Source organism: Aspergillus karnatakaensis (assembly GCF_047715665.1).
Source record: "Aspergillus karnatakaensis strain CBS 102800 unplaced genomic scaffold BJY04scaffold_66, whole genome shotgun sequence".
NCBI lineage: Eukaryota > Fungi > Ascomycota > Eurotiomycetes > Eurotiales > Aspergillaceae > Aspergillus > Aspergillus karnatakaensis.
Genome location: NW_027395778.1, coordinates 85,795 through 105,193, shown reverse-complemented (window position 1 = coordinate 105,193; position 19,399 = coordinate 85,795). Strand labels below are relative to the sequence as shown.

Genomic DNA, 19,399 nt, shown 5'->3' with positions numbered 1-19,399 from the left:
GTACATATCCCTCAGTACTCATGGAGCTGAAAAGGCGTTTTGAATGCGCGATGAACGCCAAGGGTCAATATGAGGGCGGATTACTGGAATTTACATCTCGCTGCCCCCTGGGATAGATGAGATGTCTGGGATAGATGGGATGAAGGCAGGGGGGCTTCTATGAGCATGACCTAACCAAGAAGATCCCACAGGAGTAAGCGCACATGTCCATCATACTAATAACAGAAGGTCATAATAGCAATAGAAACATACCCCAGATCACCAATAGGTATGGTGGTACATACCATTACTTATTCTCATACTTTGGCCGAAATGCATCTCATTCTTCATCCTGTCCGATTGAAAGATTATATAGCTGGAAGAGGCCTTAAGCGCAGACTTTCTCCCGCTTTCGGAGCTGGAGGAATGGGGCCCGGCCGGGGCGGGGTTGTGGCTTCGCTTCTAACATTGGCCCTACCTGGACAACCTGTCAAAAAAGTTGGTTTGACGAGGCTGACAGGCGTTATACTACAATAGAGAGCGTAAACCAACATCTCCCTGTGCATACATGAAAGAGCCAGACTTCATTAGTATGGGGCAAGCTAGATAACCCCGATCGGAAACCGATCCATCTCGGAGTTAACGGGCATATTATAAAGACACTACAATAACGCGCAATATATCTATCTGCAGATTCCAATCTTTCATCGCCCCAATAGCAAGGAAACCCGAAAGGAAGCAAATTTGGAATTTCAGCTCAGCCCGCCACAATGCCCTCCGCCCGCCTCCTCACAGCGCAAAGGTTCATCGCACACTTTGAAACGCTCGACCGGTCTCTCCTTGAATCCCTCCTGCACGAAACTTACACACACACCTTCCATCCTAAATCCATCGGTCCGCTGTCCGAGAATGTCTACGACAAAGCCGGCTTCCTCACACATGGTGCAGGACTCAGCTCGATCATGACCGGATTTCCCGTGTACGCGAAAGAGTATGTCGAGAGTGAATCGTCGAACCAAGTTGTCGTGTATGCGACTAGCAAAACGCACTTCCGGGAGGAGGTCAAGGACGATGGGATTCCAAAAGAAGACTGGGAGTACGGCGGAGAGTATGTGTTCATATTCACGATGGATGACAGTGGAGAGCAGATTGTACGGTGTTTGGAGTTTCTAGACAGCAAGGCGACAGAGAGGTTGATTTGGTTGATGGAGAGGGCGAAGGGGAATTTGAAGAAACAGGACTCGCATTTACAGAAATAGCGAAAGTCATGATAGAGACAAGATTTGCATCGCCAAAAACGACGAGAGACTTGATAGACGCAACTATGAATGGAACACCGAGTTGATATACCTCTGCCGATCAACAGCTAGATGGTTGACATGTCCACTGCCCTTGAATTCCACTGTCTGGATACGAGCATCGATCGCGTTGTTCCCTAGCCGCCGACGAGCGGCTGCTGCATGCTCAAGCACATCCTCCCATGGAACCATCGGGTCGTCTTTGGAGAATAGGTAGACTCTTCTCGTATCTGGTCGCAGGAAGCCACGGTGCGGACTATTGATGTGTCGGCGTGTCTTTGCGATGGCGTTGTCTGATATCCCCATAACATCCGACACTACCACAAAGACAATAGCAATCCAGATAACAAGCCATGCGATGGCCCGTAAAACAATATTAGGCGAAACTGCTAGGATTACTGCCTTTGCGGACAAAACAGCAGACGGTGAGCCAGGGCAGCTGTCGAGGATCAAGGTGTCTATAGACATTTTCGTGGACGGGTGGGTTCTCTTGAATGTCTCCATGAGCTGAACGGCTGCGTGACTGCCTCCGTTCGAGAAGATGTGGAATCTGACGCTGGGATTTGTGGGGGCCTTTAGAAATGTATTGATCGCTTGAACTGCTGGTTTGAGAGTCTTGAATTGTGCGGCATCAGATGTCCAGATCATGTCGCCGACAACCGGTCGGATTAGGAGGACCGTGGCATGGGGAAGTTCTTTTTCATAGAGTTGAGTGTACTTTTGAATGTGCTTTGGGGCGGCAAACATCCATGCGCAGAGGACAATCAACGTCGGGCGGTTTTTGTCCGTGAGTGCGTCGCCTTGTCGAAGGTAGACTTGGCTGTTCAGCTGAACGAAGCCGTCGAGATGGCGAGTGGATGTTGACATTGGGTCTGTGAGCTATTGTTGAAACCTGATGGACAGGTTACTGGGTGTTCGTGCAAAGAAACAAGGGGAGATATGGATGTTGGAGCAGATGGTTGGGGAAATCCCCGCTTCTGTTGGGTCGAAGGAGCCCAGATTCGCCAATAATAGTCCCTAAATCAGGAACTTCCTGGAAGTGCAGGTGGGTCACCGCGAATCGTCGTATGGAGCTGACTATTTTATTGGCTAGCTAGGTACCTTCAGAGCCTTTCCTGTGAGGCTCATGTTAAATCTAGATTATGGCCTGGTGATGGAGAGAAACGTCCCGCAGAACTAGCCATGACCGGCCTTAAAATAGGTAGGATTGTCCAGACTAAAACAAATGAAGTGCATTTGGCACACCTTGCAATGACTGCGATTCTCGTGCGAGGTTAGTCGCGCTTTCATATTGGAGACGTGAGTAGCTTTTCGCTCGATCTATCACCGGATAATAGGTAACTATGCGACGCTGTACGATATACTACCTAGTAGACCTGACCTATTCACGGAGTAAGTCACTGCGGAAATTTTTAAAGGATATGTGGCATAATTCTCAATCTACCCTGTACTCTGTCCAACTCCCCAAAACTCCAAACCGTGTGAGAATACAGTAATTGACGCCCAAGATCCGAACAAGTCAACATACTATGATCTAGCCATTTTCCCAATCACCTCCTCCTCGAAAGCGTCTCCCTCGTATAGTCCATCCGAAACCCCAGCCTGCCCACATTCCTCGCACTAGGTGTCCCCGGCCTAGTATTGACAACCACAATCTCAACACCACTCCTCTTCGCATCCAACAACCTCCTCCTCAAAAGCGCAGTCTGCACGCCCCTCCCCCGATACTCCGGTACCGTACTGCTAATATACACCTCCGCAACGCGCCCAAGAGGAGTATCAATAAACACCAATCCCGCGCCACCGGCAACCCTCCCATCGATCCGCGCAACATAGGTCTCTGCATTCGGGTAGAGAATCGCCGAGTGCGCAAGCGTCCGTAGAAGCTCAACACCACGCCCATTCGACTCAAACCCCGCTATCGACGAGTCAACAAAATGCTTCTCATCTTCCTCCCCCTTTACCCGCTTCACCTCAATACCCACGTGCTCTCTCCCTTCACTCTCAGCATGGTAATCTCTGAGTAACAACGTATGCACATTAACCTCCCCACAAACATTATACCCCCTCCGCCTCAGAATCTGCAGCGCAGACGGATGCGCGCACGGCGCAAGGTCAATATACGGCGCCATGCCGACTTTCGCAAACATGGCTTCAATGCGATCAATGTCTGTTTCCAATACGGGCCCGTCCATTCCCAGCCCCGCGACACGGTTGAGTTTCCAGTCGAATTGCCGCTTTGATATGCCTGCTATGCCCGAGTTGAATTTGGCCGTTGTGAAGCCTGTGTTTGGGTGGAGGGTGCGGGCGGAGGTTATCTGGGTGGTGAAGAAGGTTGCTTCGGCGGCTTCGAGGAGGCGGGTTGAAGGGTGAGGTTGAGGGTGAGGGTTGATGGGGGCTGGCTTGTTGTTAATGGGATGTGCTTGAGTGGGAAAGTGAGTTTTGGGGCCTGGGTAAGAGTGGGATGTCACTGCTACTTACGGGTTCTGAAGATAGGGGTCTGTCGGCATATGGCGTTCAGTGCCATTGTGCGGTAATTTGTAGGAGGAGCTTGCTCCACTGGTATCCACGGTTCAAGGTTCAAGGTTCACCTGCACGTTCGGTGTGGTTCTGTATCCAGAATTCCTGATTTATGGCTAGGGGAAGGCGATGCGACGATGTTGTGGGATGTTGTTTTGGGCTGTTTAGCTTCTTTACTCAGTCCTTCCACGAAAGCATTTGAAGTGGACTTATAATATACTGCGAGACATACGTCACAGGAGTCGGCGAGCAAAGGCTGAATGTATCACAGAACAGCAAGGGGCTGCATGCCGGAGGGAAAAGAGTTGCCCCGAGGTATTTGCATGGGAGGTTGTGTCACATTATCATGACATCAACTGCGGCGAGAGATGACGATAAGATGTTCATTATCAGGTGTAAACAAGCAGGGATTAGCATAGATGGGTCAATGGTTTGAACGGTGGGACCTGTGATCGTCGATCTGAAGATAGAGATCTTAGTGCCGATCAGATGTACCCATTCCGAGTTGGCGTGTAATACTGGCTCCTTAGTGATAACGTGAGTCTGAATCCTTATCCCAGGTCAGAATTGAATCTATGATACTGTCGTTTGAGTTTAGGCAGGCTCTCTAGTTGAGTATCATAGAGATTGAAATGACTTGGCATGTAATCGCTGTGGTTCTGGGCTTGGAGTCTATGAATCTTAACATAGAGAGAACTCCGGTACAAGCGGTGTACTTCAGACTGCTTTAGGTTTGTGACTCTGCACGGTGGCTGCCGCAATGTTGGTGATATCAAACTCGTCCTGCCGAGCCGACCCAACTGACCAGTAGGATCCATTGTGCTAGAAGTGAATACAGAAAAAATTCAACCGAGTCATGCCCATGATTGCTATCTGTAAGGTTCGTCTCACCAAGACTGTTGGCTAACAAGCCTTTGAGGGGTAGGTTCACCGAAGGAAACGCCGAGCATGTTGCGTAGAGTTCCGTACCAATCACACCGGAACTCTTTTCCTATTATCACAGCTTCCGGACTTTTACGACCGACCGTTTCAAGGTTGTTCATCCTTCAGCATACTGAATCATAATCTCCAAGCATCTTCTTCGTGATGATAGGGCTGGTATCGCTGTCACCACCTGAGACTGACCCATGGCAGCAGTACAAACAAGGTTTTCTTCACCTCACCCCGCATCACAAAAAGCAAGTCCTTTGCCTTCCTACACTACAGCACCTGCATCAGCAAAACAGCGCGGATGGGGCGGTATTAACTGAGAGTCCGTGTTGACCTTCACTCCTTCTTTTCTTGACAGTGACAACCCGTGTGGGGGTGCCTTTTAGGAAGTGAGCGGGGAGATCCCAAAGACCAGGTCCTATATAAGAGCCACGATCCCAGGTTATAAATACTGAGGCCATCCAGCACCGGCGGAAGATAGACACTCTACAGCATCAAACTGCAACAATGGCTGTCAACAACTTTTTTGGCAATCAGTTTGCGCTCACTGACTTTACGATTACACTATGGATTCTATCCGCCTATGTTGCCATTCCCCTGGCCTTGTACATCTGCATGCGCCATGGACGCCGAACCCCAAATGTGCGTACCTCTGTTTGTTTATCGACTCTACCAGCTGGCTCATCGCAATATGTTCATAGAAATCCCTTCAGAGTCCGCCCCACGTAACATTCACAGTGAGCACCATAGTCCGAGGCAACCTGACTAGACACTAAAGCACACAGCACGATGAGTTCTACAACAACCCGATGAACGCCTTCAAGCGTGCCATCCGCGAGAGCGACGGAGTATTTACCATGTGCTTGGGAGATAAGGTTCAGATCCCACCTATCTTTCCTATACTCCCTCTCTACGCCCTGCCGCGCTAATCAAACGGATGATCAGCTGGCCTACGTCGTCTCAAACGAGTACACCGAACCCGTCTTCAAAGACAAGGAACATTTCAGCTTCAAGTCTGGCGTTCTAAGCGTAAGACTTCATGTCTCTGCCAAGAGCGAGAATAAGCTGATGATAGTTATGGTTCTCGTATACAGTTCCTCAACGTCTCCTTCCTCCAATACATCCACGGCGGCTCAATTATGCACGACATGGACTCGCTAGTGACCCGGTGCATCACACGGAACCTGGAGATGCTGGTCAAACGAGGTAAGCACGCCAGAAATACGCTTTTCTTCAATAGCGCAGCTGGATTTTGACATCAATAGTTGGCCCAATCATCCGAGCACGGGTAACAGACCTCGCTGCAAAGCAAGGAACAGAGACATTCGATCCAATGGACTTGATGGGGGAGGCAGGGGCGGCAGCCACCATCTCAATTGTGCTTGGAGAGGTAAGTAACCTGCATTTGTTTTCTCTCCAGGCGCTGCTTCACAAGTGTAAGCATTTCCTGACGCCAATATAGAGATTCTCGGGCAAAGGCCATGAAGAACATATCCTGACTCTCGCGCATGGGATTGCAGACCTAGCGGGGATGTACAAGAGCGAGTCAGTCTTCGCCAGGATCTTTCCGACACTTTGGCGAAATATCAATTGGTGCGTGTCTACTCAACATGATTTTCCAATCCCGCACTGACAAAGGGGCTATCAGGCTGAAAATCGCAATCTTCGATGTCGGCCTCTACTTCACACGCACACTCGGTATCTCCATCTGGAAGGAGATGAGTATTTTGGTCAGAACCGATCTCGATGCCCTAGATAAGGAGAACGTACGTGACCTTTTTTCACCTCTGTAATCCATTCCAAAGTGGTTAAGCTAAGGACACGGATGTAGATTACAATCCTCGCCTACCTAGTCCGACAACACGTGAATCCTACCTCAAAAAAGCGCCTATCCCTAACCTCAAGACTCTGGATTATGCTACTATGCATCATCGCGATTTTTGCATCGGTGCATCAGACGTACGCCTTCACCATTCTATTGCAATACCATACTGACCATGCCAGGGTCATCAACACGGTCTGGACGCTTTACGAACTCGCTTCCCGACCAGAAGATCAGCGTCTTGTTCGGGAGGAGATGGAGAACATCCTCTTTGTATCCCACTTTGAGTCAACAGATAACGATAGCAAGATGAGCATAGACAAGCTCCTCTGGAAGAAAACCCCGCGCCTAGACTCCTTCATTCGCGAAGTTCTCCGCATGAAAGGTGAGGTACTGGGTAGTATGCGGATGACCAGGACGGAGATAGCGTTGGGGAAGTACACTATTCCAAAGGGTATGCCACTTTTTTCCTTTCTCGTCCATCTCAGATGCAGTCAGCAAGGTATACCGTGGGATTGATTGCTGATGTGATAACAGGCCAATACGTGCTCCCCATCGTGGCGCTCTCAAACCGCTCGCCAGAGCTGCACTCTACCACCGCATCCGAGTTCGACGGGACGAGATGGATAGGAAGCAAATCCGCTGCGACGATTGACTCGGGGTATCTTGCGTTCGGGATGGGGAGGTGGGCGTGTCCGGGGCGGTTTCTTGCTGTTGCTGGTAGGTTTCAATTTCAATGCACCCCCTTTCGCATGCCCTACACCATATACCCTTGAATCATATCGAGCAGACTTTGTGGTCGAATGCTAACAAAGGGCCCACGATTAGAAATCAAGCTCCTTGTCCTCTCGCTCCTCTCGGTCGCGCATGTTGAAATTCCAGTGGGGATGGAGGTTAAGTACGATAAGATGGATGTGGCTATGAGTCCGCCGCATGGAGAGTTGAGATTGAGGGCACTAAAGAGATAGTCAAGTTCCTGATTCTGTGACCATGCACTCTACTTATACCTTTGAACTCCACGATTGTTGGTGGCTTGCGAAGTCCCAGACCCGCATTGACGGATCCATCCGAGAGGCCGTCGGAACATTCCGAGCGAGGCCAGGCCAGGCCAGGGGCCGTTCTGCTACCTAGTTAGCAGCTCTTGGTTTCTAGTTTCTGATTGGTGATCTCGCAATGAGAATTCCACGAGTCTCATGCCGTATAGTTTTCAACTTATTGCTCAAGTAGAACCACATTGCTTACTATTTATCCCGAATATCGTAGACCCTCCATTTGAGACACCTTGTAATTGACAGCAGTCGTAAAAAGTAGTCACCATACAACACACCATGCATTAAGGCCAGAAAGGCTGTTGTCTCGGACCTGAATCCCGATCCGATTTTGCGGTCTGGCTGTATCCTTCTTCTTGTTCATAGTATCGCGTGCCATGTATGGCTTCTTCGGCTATCGGCTCCAGTCCAGACCAGTCGAAAGGCAGCACAAAGAGCAGATCGACAAGTAATTGACATGTCAGTTCCATCACTATCAACTCCAAATTCCAATTGGCGCAATCTAGAAAAAATATACCGCTGATTGGCCGGGTGTTGCGGTTGCGCCGCGCGCACCCCCATAGCCCGGATTCTTATCCGCTTCGACACATTAATTGGCCCTCGGTAGACAAACGCGACAGACTTTTCTGAGAAACTTGAATTTGCTACCCAACGTAAATGATATGACTCATGATTTCAAAGGAGAGGATTTTGTATTTCTTCGAGATTTTGTGGATTCATTGCGCGATTGCTGAATTGCTCCATCCATCCTCGATCCAGCTCAAGCTTCACCCCAAGGACTCAGCAGGACCAGCATAGCATGGTCTACATTCTTCCAGCCCACTTCATCCACCCTTTACACTAGATCGACCCACAAGTCACAGCATGGGGTTAAGCTTACCTCGGGGAGAGAAAGATACCGGGGAGCCAAGCGTGGAGACGCCGCGAGATTCTCCTGTCGATGAGTATAGTCGGTTCTCGAAGGGGAGGAAGATTGTCATGGTGATGGTGCTTGCGTGGACGGGATTGCTGTCGCCAATTTCGAGTACTTCTGTGCTATCGGCTATTCCCAATGTTGCGGCGACGTATAACGTTTCTGGATCGGTAATTGGTATCAGTAACGCTTTGTACTTAGTGTTTATGGCGCTGAGTCCGTGTTTCTGGGGACCGTGGTGTCAGACGATTGGAAGGCGGATGGTACGTTCTTTACATCGGCCAAACTTCAATTGCTCACTAGAAATGGCAGTCATGTCTTGTCAGCACTCTCACCTTCCTTGGGGCTTCGATCGGCACCGCATTAAGCCCAAACATCGCCTCATTTATGGTCTTCCGCATGGGCACAGCTTTCGTCGGCACAGCAATTCTCGTTATCGGGCCAGCAGTAATCAGAGACCTGTATCGCCCCCTTGAGCGCGCGACAGCCATAGCTTGGTTCTACACAGGCAGTCTCGTTGGTCCGGCAATCGGACCCCTCCTAGCCGGTGCAATCGTCACCTACACCTCATGGCGAGTAATCTTCTGGCTGCAAACCGGTCTCGCCGGCATCTCACTCATTGGCGTCTTCTTCCTCCTCCCCGAAACACTCAGCGAAACCGCACCTCATCCACTCAAGGGACTCTCCCGGGGCCAGAAAGTGAAAGTCTTCTTCATATCCAGCAACCCCTGGCGCGTCATCGGACCATTCAAGAACCTCAACCTCGTTGTAGCCGGTCTCGCAAGCAGCGCCCTCGTCTGGAATATGTACGGCCTGCTCACGCCAATCCGGTACGTCCTGAATCCGCGATTCAACCTGGAAACACCGCTCCAATCAGGCCTGTTGTACCTTGCCCCGGGAATTGGTTATATAGTGGGCACCTTCTTCGGCGGGCGATGGGCAGACTATACAGCACGGAAGTGGTTTGAGAAGCGAGGACAGGTGTTCGTCGCCGAAGATCGCCTATACGCAGCCGTTCCCTTCATGGCAGTCGTTATCCCCATCTGTATGCTCATCTATGGATGGTCGATTGAGAAATCCTTTGGTGGGCTGCCGGTTCCGGTGATCTTCATGTTTCTGCAAGGAGTCGCGCAGTTATTTTGTTTCCCCTGCCTTAATACGTACTGCCTTGATGTTGTGCCGGATCGCAGTGCGGAGATTATCGCGGGGAATTTCTTCATCCGGTACATTTTTGGAGCTGTGGCTTCGGCAACGGCGATTCCGGCGGTGGAGAGTATTGGGGTTGGCTGGTTTGCGACGATCTCGGCGCTGTTGCTGGTTGCTGGGGGCGTGGGGATTTTTGTTGCTGCGAAGGTTGGGGAGAGGAAGTAAATGGAAAGAGGAGGTGGTGAACTGACAGACGGCTGTTGTACGCCTTCGGTGGCTTGGGCGTATCCGCATGGCATGGCGTTTATGTGAATATAGATTTCGTGATAACGATTAATTTTTGGGCTCAGGCTGCGATTCCCCAAACGTCTCGCCTTCCAAGATCGATAGCACAGGTGGTGTTACAGGCAGGTACTGCAGCCAGCCTTGGAAGGTACCTGTCCCTGTGACAGTTGAAGCCACCTGCAATCCATCTCCATCCATCCATCACAACACAACACAACTCAACTGGACCATCATGCCTTCCCCATCAGCCATCGTTCCTGTTTGATTCCATTCCCAATGAACCCAATGATGCGTGATGATCAGCCGTTTCAGTCCATCGTACTCATTTTTGCATGCTACTCGGTGGGATGGTTCATCTGGGCCTCCACATGGTTGTCCATCGCTTTCTCTCTCCCGCTCGCTATTCGCATCCCAGATCCTCAAACTGACCCGTTTTACCTCCCTCCACTCGGATTCGAAGAAGCACCACGTGGTACTTTGCTACGTCAACGCCAGGTCGCTACCTCCTTTTTCGGTATCATTGCCGAACCGATCGAAGGCTATCAGCTGTTATTTCGGAGCACCACCCTCGATGGGTTGCCTATCGCAGCAGTCACAACTGTCTTCAAGCCGCCAAACCCGAAGACCGACCGCTTCATCTCCTTCCATACCGCGTACGATAGCTCTTTCATCGCTTGCGAGCCGAGTTATCAGTACCAGCTGGGTGTTGTACAGACAGATCTTATTTCCTCGCTCGAGATGCTACTTTTCCAGCACTACCTAGCCAAAGGATACATTGTCACCTCACCAGACCATGAAGGGATTGAAGCAGCAATTGGTGCGGGACGGCTGGCGGGTCTTACATCACTGGATGCCATGCGTGCGGTCATCAACTTTCAAGACACACTCGGTTTCTCGACGGAGAGCCCTGCTATTGTTGGAATGGGATACTCGGGAGGAGCGCTGGCGACGGGTTGGGCTGCGTCTCTTCAGCCTTGGTATGCTCCAGAGCTGAACATCAAGGGGTGGGTTGCTGGAGGTACCCCGAGCAACATGACCGGAACGTTGTTGAACATCGACAACAGTCCATACAGTGGCTTCATACCGGCCGCTATTGACGGACTGTGCAAACCCAGCGCGTATGGAGCAGCCTTGCAACCGGTCATTGACAGCATCATCACAACCCAAGGTCAAGAGTACCTGGATTACGCGAACGAGCACTGCTTCCTTTCCGACTTGGTGAATTTCCGCAATAAGTCTATTTTCTCGACAGACGTCCAGAACCTTGGTCCCGCCATACTTGAAGAGCCCACTATCCAAACTATCTTGGGCCAAAACGTGCTCGGCGCGGTTACGGAAGAGGCTCCCATATACCCTATTTATGTTTACCACGGCGAACACGACGATGTCATCCCCTACAATGACGCAGCGACAATGGTCGATTCATGGTGCAGTAATGGCGCCACTGTGCATTTTACCACATACCGGAGCGGTGGACATGGGCGGACAGCCATTGGAAGCGTGTCGGATGTCACTCATTTTATTCAAGATGCATTTGCAGAGACTCTGGAAGGTGGCTGTTTGTTTGAAACCAAGGGGAATGGTCTGAGTGACGATGTATTGGAGATGAGCCTCACCATTGCGCTTAGTATGTTACGCGATGAACAGGCCTGAGACGGAGCAGGTGGGGAGGTGATGGTCTTTGCATGCAATAGATCGACTGCCCGATAGACGCGCGTGTTATAGTCAAAGGGCAGTATACTGCCTGTGGCGGGCCACTGGGTTGATAGACTCTCAGGTCGAGTCTTCTTATGTAGATACGAATAGAGCATAAATGCGGCTGACAGCCAGTATAAGTGCATTTTTCCAACCTCTGCTTCGCCGCTGGTTTGTATATGTCGAGGTAGTACAAACCTTCGAGGCAATCATAGACACCTGAGTTGAAAGTTTTCATCACCACCCACTCCTCCGCTCCTCAATGCAGTTTGAGATACACGAATAATCTAACACCGCCGGTTCATCGTATTCGGCCTCCAATACAACTGATCCTCCCTCGCAAACACATACTTCAAATAAGCATGATAAACCCGATCCACATTCATCGCACAAGACCCGCCATTCCCAGGATCCGTATCCTTGGCGATATTCCGATGATTCGACACCTCCGTCTGCGTATAGCTCGCGTCGTTGCAGACCCCGAACGTCAAGCCCCGGCATGTTGCCGCTAGGCACTGCCCGCTGCCGATCGTGAGTCGCGGATTGCCCCATAGCCGGTTGAAGTCGCTGTGGATTTGGCGCAGGCCGTTGTGGCCCGGCCCGCCGCCGGTTACGCAGTTCCAGTCTGCGGCGTGGGTTGCGGTTGTTATTGCCAGGGTGGTGGTTATGGTTGTTAGGAGTTTCTGGGGTGGGAGTTGTTAGGTGGTAGGTTCAGGCAAGAAGGAAGATGAGATGGGAAATGTCGGGAGATACAATGAGCAAGGGGGACTATAACTACTGACCATCTTTGCTTTGGGGAAAACACTGCTGACGGGGTGTTAGAAGAGTAGATTCGAGATAAGGGTGTACTGTTAGGTATTTGGACCAAGTCGAGCAGCTATTGTAAGAGAATCTACTGTTCTTTGTGCCTTTTGTCTTGCGTTGTAAGCGAGATTGAGAAATTGATGTTGATGATGATGTTGTTGTCGTTGCTGATTTGACGACAAACAGGCCTGGACAAGGCATGCCCTTTATACCTTTCGCCAGCCAGCTTCATCCCGTCTCAGGAAGCCCTCTTCTCCCATTATTTCTCACAGATACTATCGCTGAAAACCTCTGTCATAGACTTTAACAGAGCTAAAAGCCTACCCCAAACCATATCTCGTTGCTTCAGCTGCACATACCTTAGGTAGCCGGAACGGCACCGAATCCATCAAGACCTCACTAGACAGGGACCAGAGGGGCTGTGCAAGCTGCAGAAGGGTTTACCCCACACTCGGCGTTGTGTACTTACTGGCTAGACTTTGTATAGTGTAAGTGTCTGTGATAGGCGGGGCGCTGATGAGGGTGTGGTTGCACTCCTTCCTGGCTAGGCGCTCCGGAGGCAAAAGAAGCTTAAGGTTGGCGTTAATGCGATGGCACGCCTGAGCCTTATCGGGAGCTGGGCGGGAGGGCGAAAACCAATGGATTGCTTAACCTTCTACTGTATATGGATGGGCTCTAGATTAAAGTGACATGGTACGTTCTTGGCAGATTCGGTTGTCTGTAGCACACTGGTGGTTATATAGTGAATATCTTGGCAGCTGAGGTTAGAAATATAGGAGTCAGGGATCTAGAATACAGGACCTGGTTAAATTAGTAGATTTCACTCTGTAAATTGTTGCTAGCGCCTCCGGAGCGCACTTAACTAGCAGAGATAGTACAACATTAAAAGGTGAAATGGCAACCAAACAAGATCTAGACAAAGTGCCAAGATGCTTGGACATACCTGTGTGGCCTCTAGCAACAGGGAGGGCATGTTGCTATCCTCTAGTCTGGAGCAGCTGGCGGACTTGGAACCAACAGCGCGTATCGTGTCCCATCCTGAGGTTGGATTTGTTGCGTAGGATTTCTTCGAGGCATGCTGTTATCATGTCCCCGCTGCAGTTACTCTTGGCAGTTCAGGCTTACTATGCTGTAGGGTTTGGATGTAAGGTCCAGATTCTCAAAAGTGCGCTCAATTCGTTGGTTGAAATGCACAAAGTCTCGAAGACTATCTAAGCTAGACCGAATATATATTTCTACCGCCTGTGCATCATGGGCAAAAAACCGGCACGCGCGTATGGATCTGGAAATAAGAGAGAATAAAGATTATCCACAAGCTCGGCACTAGTAAGAGAATAACCCATATGACCACCACACTTCGTATATACCTACTACTGCTTACTGCTCACCCATCGTGGTGTTCGGGAAATATTGACGCCAAGAGACTTCGACCGAGCTCGGCGGAGATTCTTATCTCTCACGTGGTTTGGATTGATAAGATTGCGATAAGAGATAAGGATCCATGCTCCTTCACCGGAGGCTTCCTATCTCACTTTCAACACAACATGCTGCACACCAAGACGAAAGCAAAGCGTGTCACCCAAGCTTGTGACTTCTGTCATCGTCGTGGCTTGAAATGCAAGACCACCGATCTCGACCAACAGCTAAATCCCTGCCTAACGTGCCTGGAGTACGGCCAGGAATGCACACGGAAAAGACAGCCGAAGAAACGAGGGACGAAGCCACGTGGGAGTACAACGACGACAGGATCTGCCGAGTCTGTTACGCCACCGAGATCCGATAGCGGCACTCGAAATCCTATACAAGGGCGTGGGTTGGCCTCGATAGCTGGGCAACCGAACTCTGCGCTTGCAAACCGACGGATGATTACACTTCTCCTGGATGTTTATTTGGATAGTATTCACCCGAAGTGAGTACTACGCTGTCTCACTGCAATAGATACAAGACTAATGGCATTCAGCTATCCCCTGTTCTGCGAGCGCGAGTTATGGGTTGGTTGGCGAGATGGCACCTTCCCCCAGCATGACCCCGATTTCATGAGCCTCATGTGTTTATGTGCTTTGAGCGCTCAGCATGTCGGAGATGGCGCCCTCTTCAACGACAACATTGACGCGCCGGAATGGAAGACTTTGCGAGAAGCGTATCTAGCCGAAGCCATTCGTCTGGTTCCTGTCGATTTCGAGCAATCCGACCTGAATCTGGTCCGGTCGTATACCCTACTGGCTCTCCTAGGGGCACAGACTGGTGACAACGCAATGCTACACAAGTATCTTGGTCTATGTCATGGTATATGCGCCCAATTGAATCTTCATGATGAGTCGCGGTGGCCGGGGGTTCTGACTGCCTGTGAGCAAGAAGTTCGGCGGCGGCTGTGGTGGTCCATCTACCGCCTCGAGGTTCACACCGCATGTGTGCTCGGAAATATCATCCGGTCGCCTGAAACACGGTGTGGTGTTGGATACCCGATTGGGGCTCATCACCCTGCTTTCATACCTGGTCGGAATGGACAATATGAGGACTGGTTTGATGGGTGGAACACGACGACAGACTTGTATCGTGTTCTTGAGCATGCAATATCCGACTTACGAGCCAAGAATCAACCAGGAAACTCCGTCCTTGGTAGAATTGGTGGATCGGATCCTACTATCATCATGACACGGCTGGCGCAGATTCAAGAGTGCCTACTGCCGCAATTCGTGACGCCCGCTTCCAGGTCAGACGATAGTGGTCGCAATCGATGTGGATTCCAGGCGCCGAACATCATCTGCACAATCCATTTAGCAAGGCTACTGTCCTGCATGTCCGGAGACCATGATCCACTTCTCGCTTGTCAGGTCGCGAGCGATCTAGTCACCAGTATCATGGCTATCCCGTTGGAGTACATCCGCGCGACAGGTTCCCCTCTCATCCAGCAGCTAGCGGGCGTTGCTCACATTCTGATTGGCGTGGCAAAGAAGCATAGCCTGCCGGAGCCACACTATGTCCAATTCAAACAGGTTATTCACTCCATTATCGGTCTTCTTGCACTTCTCGGTGGACAAAGCAACATTGCTGGTACTACTCGGGATAAATTGACCGCCTTGTTATCCGAGCTCGAGGATGTTCATGCCTCAACGCCCAGAGGCCCCAGCACCATTGAGTCAATAACTGGAGCTACAGGGGAATATCTCGAATGGCTTCCGCATGATCATACTGACCCTCAAATTAGTCTCGGCGGCGAGGGCCTTTTCTCGAATGACCTTCTTACTGACTTTACCTGGCTTTATCCGACATATCCTTGATGGTTGTGGATCCTTTCAATAACGCACGCTTAACATGATAATGCTATATCATTGCCTACTGTGCTGTCTTGGAATTATATACATTCGTCTTCTTCTGCCTGTTTGTCCGCCAAGCATAGTACTCGCCACCCGTCATAATAGGGTATTTCATCGGATTCTCCTCACTCACACATGTGGGAATGGGCTCTAACAGCTTCGTCCTGTCGAACCCGAAGAAGAATGGCGCCGAATACCGCTCCTTCCCACTCTTGTTGATCACTCGATGCACTGTCGAGACAAAGAAGTCGTTCGTCTGCCTCATAAAGCAGTCTGCAATGTTTACCACGAACGACCCTGGAATAGGCTCCGCCTTGATCCAGTTGCCATTCTTCCCCAAGACCTCGAGCCCACCGCTCAAGTCTTGCGTGACGATTGTAAAACACTCCACGTCTGTGTGCGCCCCAATACCGTTCTGGTCGTCGACGGAATGTTTCTGCTCTGGGTAGTGGAGAATCCGCATACCTGCTTCCGGGCGCTTGATGTACTGATCGAATGCATCCTCCGGTAGATGCAAGGCGAGTGCGTATATCCGGGTCAGACGGCGAGCCAACCGCAGAAGCTGGCCGTGGTATGCATAGAGGCCTTCTCGGAAGCCGGGCAGATCTGATGGCCACAGGCTCACGGTTGGCTCGATGCCTTCCTCAGCCTCTGGATCCTCGCGAGGGTCGTAAGACCAGTTGAACGCTTCGCTTAAGTCTGGACTAGATTAGTGAGGGAAAGTGACACATCTCCCGATTAACGCACCTTGATGTTTCCATCCATTCCGGTTATAGCACTCCATCGGGTGGAATCCGACATATTCGTTCGGAACGAGGCCCGTAAACACTTCCATCTTCTTCTCTTCCGGTAGAGCGAAGAAACGCTTGGCTTGCTCGAATGTGCCTTCGGCGTATGATTCATCAACGCCCTGGTGTTCAAGTCAGCTCGTTCACTTAGGCTTGGCCGCCAGGACGTACATGGTTAACAAGGTAAAAGAACCCAATGTTTCGTGATGCATCCCGGACCTCTTCTGCTACTGCCTTGCGATCCTCGAGTGACTCGCTCCATATCCTCGCTGCGTCGATGACAGGGATCTTCTCAAGGGTTGTCGAGATATTAGAGTTGAATGAGTACGTGCTCCCGTTCATCAAGGTCACTGTTCTTGGAGCCTCTGCGGCCTGGATGGTGGTAGTTTGCGACATCTTCGTGAATTGGATACCTCCGTGCTGTGCTGCTTCAAAGATTGGCGTGTCCAATCTTATCTTTCGGCTTCTGACCACCTTTATAACCCAAGATCCGGCTGTCCTCCACAAGACTCGTATGGGACGATGCAATTCAGGGAAAACGGGTGAACTGCAGGAGGCTAAAGCGTCTGGCTTGGGGTAGATGCCCCAACTTGCTCGCGTTAGTCCTGAGGAGAACACCCTCCATATCGCTCGCATACCATTGGCCTTGCTAGCCTTATCACCTCCACAGTGGAGTCGATGAGAGTGCTATCGCGCCAATCTTGCCTCTGCATGGATGAACTGCTAAACTGCTGAACTGCACAAAACATTCCTCTTAGGTGATTGGTTTACACGTACCTATCGACCTCTCCCACTGACTGGAGCCGATCCAGCGCTCTGGATCCGGGTGTTTGCCTATCTTTGAATCGATATCAATATCACTGGACGATTGCTTTATTCATTGATAGGAGCGATATATATCAAGATGGTTTAGTGAGTATTTCTCCGACGTATCAACTCTGCGTCTCATTTTCATCACGGTCCTTGACGCCCCAGCATCGCAATGGCGGGAAAGTCGCCGCTCATGTCTCGTCTTCTCCGGAAGATCGAGGTCAATAGAGATACAGATGTGCAGGTGGATATTTATGTCAATAAAGATACGCGACCGTTGCCTCCGTCGAGACGACCGTATGGACCATGGCACTTTGTTGGGTTGTGGATGGTTACGGGTTCGTTCAATGTTGGGGGTTGGACGACTGGGTCGTCTCTGATTTCACTGGGCTTGAACGTTTGGGTACGTTGGCATTCTTACTAGAGCATACGATGACAAGTGCTAACATGCTTTAGCAAGCCATGCTCGCTATCATCATTGCGCATACGTTTGTCGGTTTTGTCTGCGTGGCGGGCGGACATCCAGGAGCGAAATGGCATATCGGGTTTCCAATTTGGATGAAACAGAACTGGGGAATCTGGGGTTATTTATTTCCTATGGTGCGTCCCAACCATTCAAGCCGTTTAGACCAAGCTGACTGTCACAGGCAATTCGCGTTTTCCTCTCCTTCGTCTGGACCGCAACGAATACGTGGTACGGCAGCCAGTGCCTCAAGGTCTTGCTGACCTGCATCTGGCCTTCATTCCTGAATCTTGACGGCGACCTAGCCAACGGCGCAATGAAAGTCTACGACATGGTCTCTTTCGTCCTCTACTTCCTCCTCTGCCTCCCTCTTGTCTGGTTCAGTCCCGAGAACTACAAAAAGCCCTTCATGATCGCTTCCGTCACAGTCGCGACAACCGTCTTCGTTCTTCTAATCTGGTCAACCGTCCGCGCAGACGGCGGTGGCGGTCTCCTCCGCGATCCAAGCCGCATCTCTGGCGTTGAACCTGCAACCGGCGGAGCTCTCGGTTGGGCTTTCGTTTCTGCGATTACTGCCAACATAGGCTCGATCGCAACCCACATGTGGTCACAATCCGACTACACCCGATACGCGCGCAAGCCAGGCGACCAAGTCCTCGCCCAACTCGTCATGGTTCCCCTAGGCACAATCATCGTAGCCTGCATCGGGATAATATGCACCTCCTGTGCAACAACAATCTACCCCCACGAAGAAGGACTCCTCTGGAACCCCTACGACTTCCTCGACACAATCCGCCGCAACGAAGACAATCGGGGCGCACGCGCCGGCGTCGCCTTCGCAAGCATCGCATTCATGCTCTCGCAATTCGGCATGGTCGTGGCCTCGAATCTTGTCGTCGCAGGCATCGACCTCGCCGCGCTGCTCCCCCGCTGGTTCACCGTCCGCCGAGGCGGCTACTTCACCATCGCCTTCGTCTTCGTCCTACAACCGTGGTCCCTCCTCAACAGCGCCACAAACTTCCTCACTGTCGTCGGCTCCTTCAACATCTTCCTTGGCCCGCTCATGGGCATCATGTTCGCCGACTACTTCCTCCTCCGCAAAACCACCATGAAACTCACAGATATGTACGGATCCACGCCCGCAAGTATCTACTGGTACACCAAAGGATGGAACTGGCGCGCGGGCCTAGCGTGGATTCTGGGTGTTTGGTATCTCATCCCCGGCCTTGCGCAGAGGGCTTCAGAGCCAGGAGAGATTTGGCCTGGGTGGACGAGGCTGTATCAGCTTGCTTGGTTTCTGGGCTGTGTGGTGTCGGGCACGATTTATCTCGCGCTTGATTGGGTGTCGCCGATGCCGGCGAAGACGGAGGTCGATGATCTGGATTATTTTGGGACGTTTGAGGAGAGGAGTGAAATTGAGGGCGTTTGGGTCCCTGGGGTGGCTGGGCCGGGGGGTGTGAATGATGCGGCGAGGGAGAAGGAGGAGGCGTTGGAGAGTGTTAGGGAGAAGGGGGATGTTTGAGAAACTTACATATGCTCATCTGTGTATTAGATTAGTTTGATCGGAATAGAATTACTGC

The 19,399-nt window shown here is 51.0% G+C and overlaps 10 protein-coding genes across 10 annotated transcripts; 6 read left to right on the top strand and 4 right to left on the bottom strand.

The window, feature by feature from the left end:
• The first annotated feature begins 623 nt into the window (after window positions 1-623).
• BJY04DRAFT_141704 (nuclear transport factor 2 family protein) lies at window positions 624-1,269 on the top strand. The gene has a single exon (XM_073708689.1). The coding sequence runs from the start codon at window positions 750-752 to the stop codon at window positions 1,236-1,238; it is 489 nt and encodes a 162-aa protein (XP_073566333.1). The 5' UTR covers window positions 624-749; the 3' UTR covers window positions 1,239-1,269.
• BJY04DRAFT_199819 (uncharacterized protein) lies at window positions 624-2,223 on the bottom strand. Its single transcript, XM_073712832.1, has one exon. The coding sequence runs from the start codon at window positions 2,142-2,144 to the stop codon at window positions 1,302-1,304; it is 843 nt and encodes a 280-aa protein (XP_073566332.1). The 5' UTR covers window positions 2,145-2,223; the 3' UTR covers window positions 624-1,301.
• Window positions 2,224-2,827: 604 nt separating this feature from the next.
• BJY04DRAFT_222996 (GNAT family N-acetyltransferase) lies at window positions 2,828-3,804 on the bottom strand (the record flags this gene model as incomplete). The annotated part of the gene is made up of 2 exons (XM_073717569.1): window positions 2,828-3,675; window positions 3,759-3,804. 2 exons carry the CDS (start codon window positions 3,802-3,804, stop codon window positions 2,828-2,830), a joined length of 894 nt encoding a protein of 297 aa, XP_073566331.1.
• Window positions 3,805-6,549: 2,745 nt separating this feature from the next.
• Window positions 6,550-7,603, top strand: BJY04DRAFT_199816 (uncharacterized protein). Its single transcript, XM_073712831.1, has 2 exons — window positions 6,550-7,026; window positions 7,087-7,603. Exons 1-2 carry the CDS (start codon window positions 6,643-6,645, stop codon window positions 7,177-7,179), a joined length of 477 nt encoding a protein of 158 aa, XP_073566330.1. The 5' UTR covers window positions 6,550-6,642; the 3' UTR covers window positions 7,180-7,603.
• Window positions 7,604-8,755: 1,152 nt separating this feature from the next.
• On the top strand, window positions 8,756-10,000 carry BJY04DRAFT_199814 (putative MFS transporter). Its single transcript, XM_073712830.1, has one exon. It carries the CDS (start codon window positions 8,899-8,901, stop codon window positions 9,880-9,882), a length of 984 nt encoding a protein of 327 aa, XP_073566329.1. The 5' UTR covers window positions 8,756-8,898; the 3' UTR covers window positions 9,883-10,000.
• A 24-nt stretch (window positions 10,001-10,024) lies between these two features.
• On the top strand, window positions 10,025-11,719 carry BJY04DRAFT_199812 (secretory lipase-domain-containing protein). The gene has a single exon (XM_073712829.1). It carries the CDS (start codon window positions 10,219-10,221, stop codon window positions 11,593-11,595), a length of 1,377 nt encoding a protein of 458 aa, XP_073566328.1. The 5' UTR covers window positions 10,025-10,218; the 3' UTR covers window positions 11,596-11,719.
• A 205-nt stretch (window positions 11,720-11,924) lies between these two features.
• On the bottom strand, window positions 11,925-13,414 carry BJY04DRAFT_222993 (uncharacterized protein; the record flags this gene model as incomplete). The annotated part of the gene is made up of 2 exons (XM_073717568.1): window positions 11,925-12,320; window positions 13,385-13,414. The coding sequence occupies 2 exons, from the start codon at window positions 13,412-13,414 to the stop codon at window positions 11,925-11,927; spliced, it is 426 nt and encodes a 141-aa protein (XP_073566327.1).
• A 571-nt stretch (window positions 13,415-13,985) lies between these two features.
• On the top strand, window positions 13,986-15,722 carry BJY04DRAFT_222992 (Zn(II)2Cys6 transcription factor; the record flags this gene model as incomplete). The annotated part of the gene is made up of 2 exons (XM_073717567.1): window positions 13,986-14,350; window positions 14,402-15,722. The coding sequence occupies 2 exons, from the start codon at window positions 13,986-13,988 to the stop codon at window positions 15,720-15,722; spliced, it is 1,686 nt and encodes a 561-aa protein (XP_073566326.1).
• Window positions 15,596-17,119, bottom strand: BJY04DRAFT_199811 (isopenicillin N synthase family dioxygenase). The gene is made up of 3 exons (XM_073712828.1): window positions 16,718-17,119; window positions 16,506-16,668; window positions 15,596-16,457 (listed from the first exon to the last, which is right to left on the bottom strand). Exons 1-3 carry the CDS (start codon window positions 16,940-16,942, stop codon window positions 15,778-15,780), a joined length of 1,068 nt encoding a protein of 355 aa, XP_073566325.1. The 5' UTR covers window positions 16,943-17,119; the 3' UTR covers window positions 15,596-15,777.
• Window positions 17,120-17,528: 409 nt separating this feature from the next.
• BJY04DRAFT_231542 (nucleobase cation symporter-1 family protein) lies at window positions 17,529-19,365 on the top strand (the record flags this gene model as incomplete). The annotated part of the gene is made up of 3 exons (XM_073719560.1): window positions 17,529-17,759; window positions 17,813-17,956; window positions 18,004-19,365. The coding sequence occupies 3 exons, from the start codon at window positions 17,529-17,531 to the stop codon at window positions 19,339-19,341; spliced, it is 1,713 nt and encodes a 570-aa protein (XP_073566324.1). The 3' UTR covers window positions 19,342-19,365.
• Between the last annotated feature and the right edge of the window lie 34 nt (window positions 19,366-19,399).

What these genes read in the sequence shown, in the direction of transcription:
- BJY04DRAFT_199811 (XM_073712828.1), bottom strand. Translation starts at nt 16,942, where the DNA reads ATGTCGCAAACTACCACCATCCAGGCCGCAGAGGCTCCAAGAACAGTG. An exon ending in TCTTTTACCTTGTTAACCAT is followed by an intron (nt 16,669 to 16,717) that starts GTACGTCCTGGC and finishes CTTGAACACCAG; the next exon opens with GGCGTTGATGAATCATACGC. An exon ending in GAATGGATGGAAACATCAAG is followed by an intron (nt 16,458 to 16,505) that starts GTGCGTTAATCG and finishes AATCTAGTCCAG; the next exon opens with ACTTAAGCGAAGCGTTCAAC.
- BJY04DRAFT_199819 (XM_073712832.1), bottom strand. Translation starts at nt 2,144, where the DNA reads ATGTCAACATCCACTCGCCATCTCGACGGCTTCGTTCAGCTGAACAGC.
- BJY04DRAFT_199816 (XM_073712831.1), top strand. Translation starts at nt 6,643, where the DNA reads ATGCTACTATGCATCATCGCGATTTTTGCATCGGTGCATCAGACGTAC. An exon ending in TGCCACTTTTTTCCTTTCTC is followed by an intron (nt 7,027 to 7,086) that starts GTCCATCTCAGA and finishes ATGTGATAACAG; the next exon opens with GCCAATACGTGCTCCCCATC.
- BJY04DRAFT_199814 (XM_073712830.1), top strand. Translation starts at nt 8,899, where the DNA reads ATGGTCTTCCGCATGGGCACAGCTTTCGTCGGCACAGCAATTCTCGTT.
- BJY04DRAFT_199812 (XM_073712829.1), top strand. Translation starts at nt 10,219, where the DNA reads ATGAACCCAATGATGCGTGATGATCAGCCGTTTCAGTCCATCGTACTC.
- BJY04DRAFT_141704 (XM_073708689.1), top strand. Translation starts at nt 750, where the DNA reads ATGCCCTCCGCCCGCCTCCTCACAGCGCAAAGGTTCATCGCACACTTT.